Source organism: Physeter macrocephalus, chromosome 10 (assembly GCF_002837175.3).
Source record: "Physeter macrocephalus isolate SW-GA chromosome 10, ASM283717v5, whole genome shotgun sequence".
In the NCBI taxonomy this organism is placed as follows: domain Eukaryota; kingdom Metazoa; phylum Chordata; class Mammalia; order Artiodactyla; family Physeteridae; genus Physeter; species Physeter macrocephalus.
In genome coordinates, this window is record NC_041223.1 from 9182319 (window position 1) to 9193883 (window position 11565).

General features: G+C 42.9%; 1 protein-coding gene across 2 annotated transcripts in view; it reads right to left on the minus strand.

Annotated features, from left to right (window-relative positions):
• Positions 1-302: 302 nt before the first annotated feature.
• Positions 303-11565, minus strand: part of GTF2H5 (general transcription factor IIH subunit 5) — a 21806-nt gene continuing 10543 nt past the window's right edge. For both annotated transcript variants that reach the window (XM_007122726.3, XM_007122724.4), the window contains exon 3: positions 303-819. In XM_007122726.3, the coding sequence (XP_007122788.1) occupies positions 639-819 (181 nt within the window). In that variant the 3' untranslated portion in view covers positions 303-638. The remainder of the gene's footprint in view (positions 820-11565) is intronic.

Here is an 11565-nt window from a genome sequence, read left to right on the forward strand (position 1 = left end):
AAACCCCCAATTACTAATACGAATAAGCAAAGATAAATATCTAGGTGGTGGGCTTCCCTGGTGGCGCAGTGGTTGAGAGTCCGCCTGCCGATGCAGGGGACACGGGTTCGTGCCCCGGTCCGGGAAGATCCCACATGCCGCGGAGCAGCTGGGCCTGTGAGCCATGGCTGCTGAGCCTGCGCGTCCGGAGCCTGTGCTCCGCAGCGGGAGAGGCCACAACAGTGAGAGGCCCGCGTACCGCAAAAAAAAAAAAAAAAAAAAAAAAAAAATCTAGGTGGTATGTAGGTTAGACTGATGATTTAAAAGCATATGCCATTATATTCTTAATGTATTAAATTGGCATTAAGAGGTAGGAAAACCAATTATATTTATATTTTAATAAAGGTTAATAAAAGCCAAATTACAGCCAACTGTTAAAGCTTTTTTTTTTTTTTTTTTAAATTCTAGGGTACACACACTGAAAACAACAGAACAAGAAAGTCAGTTCAGGGGCTTTCTTATGAACAAATGATACCACAGTCTTCCCTGTCGCATGATTCCGAGCAATTCTGTAAATATAATCAGTCACACAAGACATCGAATGGTGAGTCTCTCACATTTGTTACTTTTAATTCCTAAGCGGTCGTTATCTAGTATTTTCACTTCTGGGTAAGAGAAAAGGCATTTTGGTCCATTAATTCACCTACTCGCTCCTGGAGGACATTAACCAACTCTGCTATTACGAAGATGTGAGTGTCATCAATGTCTTGAATGATGAACTTCTTCCCTAGGGCATTTGACTCATCCAAGTACAGCAGAAATTGCTTCATGGCAGGGTCACTGTTGAGATAAACACATGATGATGAGACACCTTACTGTCAAGTTACCAGAGACCTGAACAATTAGAATTGAGCATGGAGAGTTTTAGGATAAGTTTAAAAGTTGTGAACTGTTAACCAATTCCTCACCCCTTCTCTGCCTCAAGTGTTGGTGATTAACAGACACAGCTTCACTTTAGAACTGTTAGTGCAAGTTTAGAAGAAAGAGGCCAATGATGAGATTTTAAAAGAATAATTTGTCACCAACGAGTGAAAAAGTAAAGCATGTTCACAGCTTTGTAATTAATAGGGACTCGAAGCACAGCCCTGTTAACTGATTTTAAAAATGCCAACGACAGTGTTTGGCTTGTAGTAAATATTCAACTTTTTTTCTCTTCCTTAAAATTCTGAACCTCCTAAGTCTGAACTATCATTCAGAATCTTTAAAGGAAATTCTAACTAAATCTCTTTGAGAACAGTGAGTTCAAAAAGAGATCTAAATTCAATTCTATTTATTTGTGGTTTTTAGTTTGGAATGAATAGGACAGCCATAAGGGAAAGAGATAAAATTTCCTAGATTTATAGAAATGAGTCTTTTTTATAAAAATCTGAATTACAACAAAGGCACACTTTAGATCTAATATAACATACAACACTGTGTTCTGCAAAAGATGAATATCAAAATGTCAAGTTGCGTACCGATATTTTTAATTCTTAGAGAAAACATAATCTTACACAATCTTTTGGTTTCTTGAGGGATGTCAACATCAATTACAAAGAAAACAATTTAATTCAAAAGAGGTCAGTGTAATTTACTGAAAACCATATACATTTTATTTCTTTCAAGTACAAACATAGGTACAAGTGAAGCTAACAGAGTAAAGGATTTCTTTCAATAGCTAAGTGAGTATGGTTCATGGTGTATATTAACTATGAATAAAGTCAAGCCTTCCTGAAAAAATGATTGTCTTAATTACTTTCAATAGCTTACCTTTAAAATAATTTTATTAACAATTTACTATGCTGTAAAATAATGTGAATAAATAAGTAGGTCTGCCTAAGTCAGAAATGACACATTTTAAATTTAGTTTCTAGTATGTTTGTTATCTTAGGTTCAGAAAAGTTAGGTTCTATTGATCCACTTAAGTTTGGCAAAATTCAGTTAAATTCTATAGTTGCAGTATTAGAATGACCATACTAATGTGGGAAATTGATTTGTTCAGAAGTGGTAAACTTGCTCTTTTAAGTTTTATTCACTCATTCAGTAAATTGGGTATGCATCATGTGCCTGGTGCTATTCTGGTCTGGGGGATTCAGCAGTGAAGAAAATTTACATTCTAGTGGTAACACTATGACAAACACACACAACAACAAAGGGAGCGAATGAGAAATGGCAGTGACGACAGTGATACGATCTTGCAAGTTTAAGCAGGGGACTCAGGGGAGGCCTTACTGAGCAGGTGATGTCTGAATACACATCAGAAGGAGGTAGTGAGCAAACCATGAAGTGACGTGGGGTAGAACATCCTACGCAGAGTGAACGGCAAGGCCACAGAGCTGGAGAGGGGAAAGTGGAGGGGAGAGCAGTGGGATATGCTGATTTAACTTACAAAATGACTTTAATTTTAAATGTAAGGATCACACTGGCTGCTGGGTCGAGAAGAGGCTGGTGGGTGGTGGAGGCAACGGTGGAAACAGGGAGACCAGTTAAAAGGTGACTGCAGTAATCTTGACAAGACATAATGATTTGGACCTAGGTGGTAACAGGGAAGTTGAGCAGTGGCTGAACTCTAGATATACACCAAATGTAAAGCCCACATAACTTGCTGAGACTGGACTTGAGCTTTGAGAGGAATTAAGGAGACGCCAAGAATTCTGGTCTGAGCAAATGAAGGGATGGAGTTGTCTTTCACTGAGATGAGGAGGAACACAGAAGAACAGGTGTGTAGTTAAGATCGAGAGTCTGGTTTTAGGCAAGTTACATCTGAGATGCCACCCAAGTGAAGAAGTTGAGCAGGGAGCTGGATATACAATTCTGGATTTCAGCAATGAAGTCCAGAATGAGGAGTAAGTCAGTCATCAATGTATAGGTAGCATTTAAAGCCATGACAAAGGAGTGAGCAGAGCTACAGAGGAGAGTCCAAGGACCAAGCCCTGGATACCCCAATATCAAAAGGTTAGGAAGAAAAGGATGAACCAGCAAAGAAGACTATAAAATGACCACTGAGGTCAGAAGAAAACTTGACGCGTACTGGAAGCTAAGTAAATGAAGGATCTCCAGGAAGAGGAGGAGGTCAGCTGGGCCAAATGTTGTTAAGAGGAATAGCAAGAGAAGGACTGAGAAGTGACTACTGGGTTCAGAAAGTTACTGGACCTTCCCAAGAGCAGCTTCAGGACTATGACTACAGAGGACAGGGCCTGACTGCAGTGGTTTTCAGACTGAGAGGAGTGAAACTGGAGAAAGTGAATACATACATATCTTCTGAGAAATCCTGCTACAAAGAGCAGGAAAATCAAGTGGGAGCTGGACAGGGATGTGGAAGCAAGAGTTTCTGCCCCACAGGGCCACCCACCTGGGGAGGGGTAGTGTTACAGCATGTTTGTAGTTCTGCTGGGAAAGATCTAGTAGAGAAAGAAAAGTGGATAAAGTGGGAGAAAAAGAGGAAAACTGCTGAAAAGGTGTCTTTAAATAGGCCAGGGAGGCTGGGATCCGGTTCCCAAGGAGGGAGGCTGGCTTGAGACAAGAGAATAGACAAGTCACCCACAGTAAGTGTGAGGAAGGGAAGAGTATATGGGCCCAGGTCCATGTGATAAAGACTTGTGGACGTTCTCTTCTGGTTGCTTCCGTTTTCTCAGTGAAACAAGGAACGAAGAAATCAGCTGAAGTGAGGGCAGGGACGTTTTCTGAGCTAAGAGAAGGTGAAGGTATGGAATACCATATTCCACCCATTCTTCTTAAGAAGCACATTCCCCCCACATCTTAACATCTCCAAAATTGGGATGGGTCTTACATTTAATGGCATGTTACAGTACAACCGGCAGTGATTTTTCTTATAGGTACATAAAATATTGCTAAGTTTTAAAACTGATGAAATCTTAATTTGATGAAATCTAACAGCTTTATTAGGAAAGTGGGACAATAAATGGACTAGGAAATTTAGCTGGTTTGCAGGTTAGCATTAAGGCTCACATGAATTTAGTAGTCATGAATTTAAAGCGAGACCAATCAGTATGTTTGTATGTTTCTCTCCAGCCATTAGAGTTGTGGAGGTAAAGGTTCAGAACAGGTAGAGAGATGGATTGAACCCGACTTGGTTGGTGTGGCTGAGAGGGGCAAGGGAGTTGAGTGTCTTTAAGAGAATGAGTATACTGATGGCCTGGGTATGGAGGAAAGTGAGCATGCTGGGATGAGTCAGGAAGTAAATGCTGGGAGAATCAACAGACTGCAGGTATGGTAGAATCAAAGGAATTATACAGCTAGGGTATTAGAGGGAGTGAACTGGAAAGAGGAGGTGGTGGTCAGAGTTAGATGCCTAAAATGGAGATTTTGAAGAGATGGCAGTATTGGTAGGGACGTGGGTTGGTGTGACAATGTGAATGAATGACTATGACAGGACAGAGAAAAGCTCATTGGAAGAAGAGGTCGGGGAACTGAGAGGCCAGGGTACTGAAAGGACTATACGTACAAAATCATTAAGAATTTGTGGAGAACTCTTAAAGAGTGACAAGTAGCCTTCAAAGAATAACTTTCAGGGAAAGACTTGGGTGTTTGTAGATGGTGACAAAGAGGAGGATTGGTGGGTGGTCTTGTCAGATTCAGAACTGGTGGGTTTCTGTGGAAGAGAGAGGGAGGATTTCTGGAAGTGGCAATGAGGAACAAGGTAGATAGCAATCCCATTTCTTGGCCCAGTGGTACAAGAGGTATTAGAGAAAGGTCAACATAGCAGGCTCAGGAGAAAGCTAGGTTTTTATTATAACAACAACAAAAAAGGGGTATTGGGGGAAGATAGAGGGAAAGTTCTGAGAAGAAGCTGAGGATATAGGGGATTCTGCTGCTACCTTACTAGGTTCTAAGGGCAAAGCGGGACATGATGGGGTAGGGGTGAATTTAAAAGTCGATGGAGGAACTTCCCTGGTGGCACAGTGGTTAAGAATCCACCTGCCAGGGACTGCCCTGGTAGTCCAGTGGTTGAGAATGCACCTTCCAAAGCAGGGAACATGGGTTCAATCCCTGGTCGGGGAACTAAGATCCCACATGCCACAGGGCAACTAAGCCCAGGTGCTGCAACTAGAGAGCCCATGCACTGTGAAGCCTGCATGCCTCGACTAAGACTTGACGCAGCCAAAAATAAATAAATAAATAAATAAATACTTAAAAAAAAAAAAAAAAAAAAAAAAGAATCCACCTGCCAATGCAGGAGACACGGGTTTAAGCCCTGGTCTGGGAGGATCCCACATGCCATGGAGCAACTAAGCCCGTGTGCCACAACTACTGAGCCTGAGCTCTAGAGCCCGCGATCCACAACTACTGAGCCCATGTGCTGCAACTACTGAAGCCCACATGCCTAGAGCCTGGGTTCCACAACAAGAGAAGCCACTGCAAGGAGAAGCCCGCTCACAGCAACTAGAGAAAGTCCACGTGCAGTAACGAAGACCCAATGCAGCCAAGAATAAATAAAAATTAAAAAAAAAAATTTAGGGCTCCCCTGGTGGCGCAGTGGTTGAGGGTCCGCCTGCTGATGCAGGGGACACGGGTTCGTGCCCCGGTCCAGGAAGGTCCCACGTGCCGCAGAGCGGCTGGGCCCGTGAGCCATGGTCGCTGAGCCTGCGCGTCCGGAGACTGTGCTCCGCAACGGGAGAGGCCACGACAGTGAGAGGCCTGCGTACCGCAAAAAAAAAAAAAAAATTAAAAGTCGATGGATAGAGCCATAAGGTAATGAGTGTCAAAGGAATGAGGGATGACCTGGAAGTCTGTAGCTTTTTGGGTGACTGAAAACAAAAAAAGTAGGAATACAGGGCCTGGGAATGAGAGTCTAAAGGCTGATAATGACATGAAAGGCAACAACTGCCAGTGAAGGATGGGAGAGACAACAGGGGTCTTTTACAAAGCAAGATAATACGGGACCTCCCTGGTGGTCCAGTGGGTAAGACTCTGTGTTCCCAATGCAGGGAACCTGGTTTCAATCCCTGGTCAGGGAACTAGATCCCGCATGCATGCTGCAACTAAGACCCGATGCAGCCAAAATTAAAAAACAAACAAACAAAACAAAACAAAAACACAACCAAGAAAGATAATGTAATGGTCACAGATTTAAGCAGATACTGAGGATGTTAAAATTTACATTTGCAGTAACTCCCTAATTTTGTCAATTACACAATAAAAATTTAAGTAAGCAATTTGTGTAAAGCAACAACACTGTGTACGTTGAGAAATTTCACTGAGGTAAACAATTTTATCAGTCATTAATATGCAGGCTGTGAAACATAAAAAGAGTTTAAAGAGCAATTCTAGAAAGAATCTGGGGGTAATGAAGAAGGCTGAACGGGGTTCTTTCAGATATTACAGAACTGAAAATGGGGAGGCCCATAGGACAGGGAAACAAAGCTTCAGCTTCTTTAAAACTACCGTTTTCCGGGATTCCCTGGTGGCGCAGTGGTTGAGAGTCCGCCTGCCGATGCAGGGGATACGGGTTCGTGCCCCGGTCTGGGAGGATCCCACATGCCGCAGAGCGGCTGGGCCCGTGAGCCATGGCCGCTGAGCCTGCGCGTCCGGAGCCCGTGCTCCACAACGGGAGAGGCCATAACAGTGAGAGGCTCATGTACCACAAAAAAAACAAAACAAAACTATCGTTTTCCTGCTCAAACAGGTTCTTCTGAACAGGTTCCTGCTCTCAAAGGTTTCTTTTTGAAACCTCAGTTGTTTCCCTATATTGCTCTGTGTCTATACAAATAAAAGGGAGTTCGGTGGGACAGGGGTGGAGAATAAAAGGAGAGCAATTTAAGAGTAGACAGGTGTAGCGGACAGAAAAAAACCCTCTGCTTTAGTGCTCTACAACCACGCTGCTTCCTCCCTTCCCTGCAAGGAGGGACTTGCCTTTGTCTCTCGTGTGGTGCCCACTTTACCCTCACAACCTTTATTGTGCTGAACTCTCTTAGACCCCACAAGAATTTCAATACTTTCTACAAAAATCACATACTCAGAGAGGTTGCTTAGAAAGATATACTTTAGGTGACAGGACAAATGAGCTTTTTTGTTAACCCTTTAATATAAATTTTGGGTTTAAATGGAACAATAATGACAAAAAGAAGGACATTATAAAATCTGCTGTCCAAATGTGATACATTATCTTGTTACTGTTTGAGCGTAGTGTGTTCACAGATGACACCAATTTACTCTAGTAATTGGCTGCTACTAGGAGGTATCAGAGATAGCAAGGGTTAAGTGGTTATGAAGACTTTTATCTCCAGAAACTCTCAAAATAAAATAAATATACATACTTTCAATTAAGTAAAAGCTGAACAACTGAAACGAAGAAGTGCCATGGGACTCACACCTGTGCTTTTAACCAACAGGTCAGTGCTTTCAAAATTTTTGCCATGTGCATACTACCCTTGCCATTTTAGCCATCTCTTGTAACATCTGCAGTACATATTACTCAATTTTTTTCTTTAAATCGCCTTTAAATCAACTAACTTTTCACCTAAACTTCATCTGGTACAAAATCACCAGTCATCTTGATGTTAGTTTTATTTTTTTCTCAGATAAATTAAGACGGTCATAGAAAAAGTATTTCTGTGCTCTATCCCTGCAAAATTTGTGCTACTCCAAATCATCAGGTATACCAACTGTACTCCCTATACCTGAGGAAACACTGCTAACACAAATGAGATGAGAACTTAGAAGATGGTCAGTGTCACACTGATATAACTGCTTCTAATATCAACTGCTTCAATTAAACTTTTTGAAAGGAGATGGAAAGCAGTCAATTTGAGAATGAATTCTCAAGCATGTATTTGAAATGTAATCTGTAATGATTCAAAAAGACACTCAAAGTTTAAGGGCCACTTTGCTAGCATATGTTGAGGACCTGGAATATCCTGCCTGAATATAGGACTATTCTACATGGCAGTGTCTCCGGGAGAACCTGCTGGCAGCAAAAAAAACAAAACCAAGTGCCCATGTACATACTTGGTTAAAGTCCTGGGATCAGGGCTAGTGAGCAAGAAAAAACGTCTTTGCCCTGGAAATGTAAAGGAGAGGTATTATCAACTCCCTCCTAAAGAACCTTAGTATAGAACTAGGGCGCCTGCCGGCTGCTGGTGGGGAACTCTGACCCCCAAGGAGACAGGAGGAACCCCAGAGTGAACCGGTAGAACGTAGGGGGACCGAGGTGGGGAGAAGAAGTGGAGGCCAGACAAGATCGGGGCCCCTGAGGCCAGGGAAATCAGGAGAGGCAGGTGGGAGGGAGTCTCCAGGAAAAGCGGGAGAGGAGCTGAGGGTGATCGCCTGGCCCACTCAGGCCAGGGAGCCTGCTGAGCTCCCAAGCCACTCCCCCCAACACCAAAGTCCCATCCAGGCCACGTGGGTCCTGGGGGCATAGGAGGGAGGCCGGGGAGATCAGAAGTGGCAGGCAGAAGAGGCTATCCAGGAGGAGCGAGAGAGGAATGGAGGGCAACTGCCCTGCCCACTGGGGCCCGGGGAGCCTGCTGAGCTCCCAGGCTGGTCCCCTGCGATCCAAAGCCCCCTCCAGGCTGCGTGGGTGCTTGGGGTCATACGAGGGAGGCCAGGGAGATCAGGAGAGGCAGGCAGGATAGGCAGGCGGGAGGGGCCCTGCAGGATGAGTGTGAGAGGAGCGGAGGGCATTTGCCCTGCCCACTCAGGCCCAGGGAGCCTGCTGAGCTCCCAGGTGAGGTGCCCTGCCCTCTAAGACCAGGGGCGGGAGGCATGCCTGGGGCCCTTCTGTTCCTTGAACCTAAGCCCCACTCCCCACAGCCCCCACAGCCCTTTCCAGCCCTGTGGGTCCTGAGCATTGGCCCCGCCCACCACCCAAACCTCACTCTTGCTTAGGCCCCGCTCTCCACATCCAAGGCCTTCCCCCTCCCTTTTTTTTTCTTTTCCCTCCTCCTCTTTTTCACTATTGTGGTACTGATGTACTTTCCGGTTGTTGATTCTCTGTTTTTATTTTTACGTTCTTTCTAACATTTCTGTTAGTTTCCTAGTCTAATTTTATTTTTTACTTTGTAATTGTTCTCGCTCTGTTTTTTTTTTTTTTTGCCACCCACGTGGTTTGTGGAATCTTGATTTGCGAGCCTGGGGTCAGGTAGAAGCTCCTGTGGTGGGAGCGCCGAGTCCAAACCAGTGGACTAACAAAGAAACTCAGACCCCAGGGAATATTCATCGGAGTGAGGTCTCATGAATATTCATCAGATGAGGTCCTCATCTCAGCACCAAGCCCGAGCCCTACCCAACAGCCTACAAACTCCATTGTTGGACGCCTCAGACCAAACGACCGGTGAAACAGGAAAACAATCCCACTCGTTAAAAAAAAAAAAAAAAAGAGAGACAGCAAAAAAATATGTCACAGATGAAGAAGCAAGGTAAAAACCTACAAGACCAAATAAATGGAGAGGAAATAGGCAATCTACCTGAAAAAGAATTCAGAGTAATGACAGTAAAGATAATCCGGAATCTCGGAAATAGAATGGAGGCACGGACTGAGAAAATACAAGAAATGTTTAACAAAGATCTAGAAGAACTAAAGAACAAACAAACAGAGACGAACAACACAAAAACTGAAATGAAAAATACACTAGAAGGAATCAATAACAGAATAACAGAGGCAAAAGAACTAACAAGTGAGCTGGAAGACAAAATGGTAGAAATAACTGCCCAGGAGCAGAATAAAGAAAAAAGAATGAAAAGAATTGAAGACAATCTCAGAGACCTCTGGGACAACACTAAACGCAACAACATTCGAATTATAGGGGTCCCAGAGAAGAAGAGAACATGAAAGGGTCTGAGAAAATATTTGAAGAGATTATAGTAGAAAACTTCCCTAATATGGGAAAGGAAATAATCACCCAAGTCCAGGAGGCACAGAGAGTCCCATACAGTATAAACCCTAGGAAAAACACACCAAGACACGTATTAATCAAACTAACAAAAATTACATTCAAAGAAAAAATATTAAAAAAGCAGCAAGGGAAAAACAAAAAATTACATACAAAGGAATCCTTATAAGGTTATCAGCTGATTTTTCAGTGGAAACTCTGCAGGCCAGAAGGTAGTGGCAGGATATACTTAAAGGATGAAAGAGAAAAACCTACAACCAAGATTACTCTACCCAGCAAGGATCTCATTCAGATTCAACAGAGAAATCAAAAGCTCTTCAGCCAAACCAAAGCTAAGAGAATTCAGCATCACCAAACCAGCTTTACAACAAATGCCAAAGAAACTTCTCTAAGCAGGAAACACGAGAGAAAAAAAAAAGACACACAAAAACAAACACAAAACAATTAAGAAAATGGTAATAGGAACATGTATATCGATAATAACCTTGAATGTAAAGAGATTAAATGCCCCAACCAAAAGACACAGACTGGCTGAATGGATACAAAAACAAGACCCATATATATGCTGTCTACAAGAGACCCACTTCAGACCTAGGGACATATACAGACTGAAAGAGAAGGGATGGAAAAAGATATTCCATGAAAACGGAAATCAAAAGAAAGCTGGAGTAGCAATACTCATATCAGATAAAACAGACTTTAAAATAAAGAGTATTACAAGAGATAAGGAGGGAGACTACATAATGATCAAAGGATCGATCCATGAAGAAGATATAACAATTATAAATATTTATGCTGACAACATAGGAGCACCTCAATACATAAGACCATGAAAGGAGAAATCAACAGTAACACAATCATAGTAGGGGACTTCAACACCCCACTTATACCAATGGACAGATCATCCAAACAGAAAATAAAAAAGGAAACACAAGCTTTAAATGACACAATAGACCAAATAGATCTAATTGATATTTATAGAACATTCCACCCAAAAGTGCCAGAATACATTTTCTTCTCAAGTGCACACAGAACATTCACCAGGATAGATCACATCTTGGGTCACAAATCAAGCCTCGGAAAATTTAAGAAAATTGAAATCGTATCAAGCATCTTTTCTGACCACAATGCCATGAGATTGGAAATCAATTACAGGAAAAAAAAAACTGTAAAAAACACAAATACAGGGACTTCCTGGTGGCGGAGTGGTTAAGAATCCGCCTGCCAATGCAGGGGACACGGGTTCGAGCCCTGGTCCAGGAAGATCCCACATGCCGTGGAGCAATTAAGCCCGTGTGCCACAACTACTGAGCCTGCGCTCTAGAGCCCGCGAGCCACAACTACTGAGCCCTCATGCCACAACTACTGAAGCCTGCCCGTGCTCCGCAACAAGAGAAGCCACCACAATGAGAAGCCCGCACACCGCAACGAAGAGTAGCCCCTGCTCACTTCAACTACAGAAAGCCTGCATGCAGCAACAAAGACCCAATGCAGCCAAAAAAAAACAAAAAACAAAAAAAACCCCCACAAATACATGGAGGCTAAACCGTGCACTACTAAATAACCAAGAGATCACAGAAGAAATCAAAGAAGAAATTAAAAAATACATAGAAACAAATGACAATGAAAACACGACAACCCAAAACCTACGGGATACAGCAAAAGCAGTTCTAAGAGGGAAGTTTATAGCAATTCA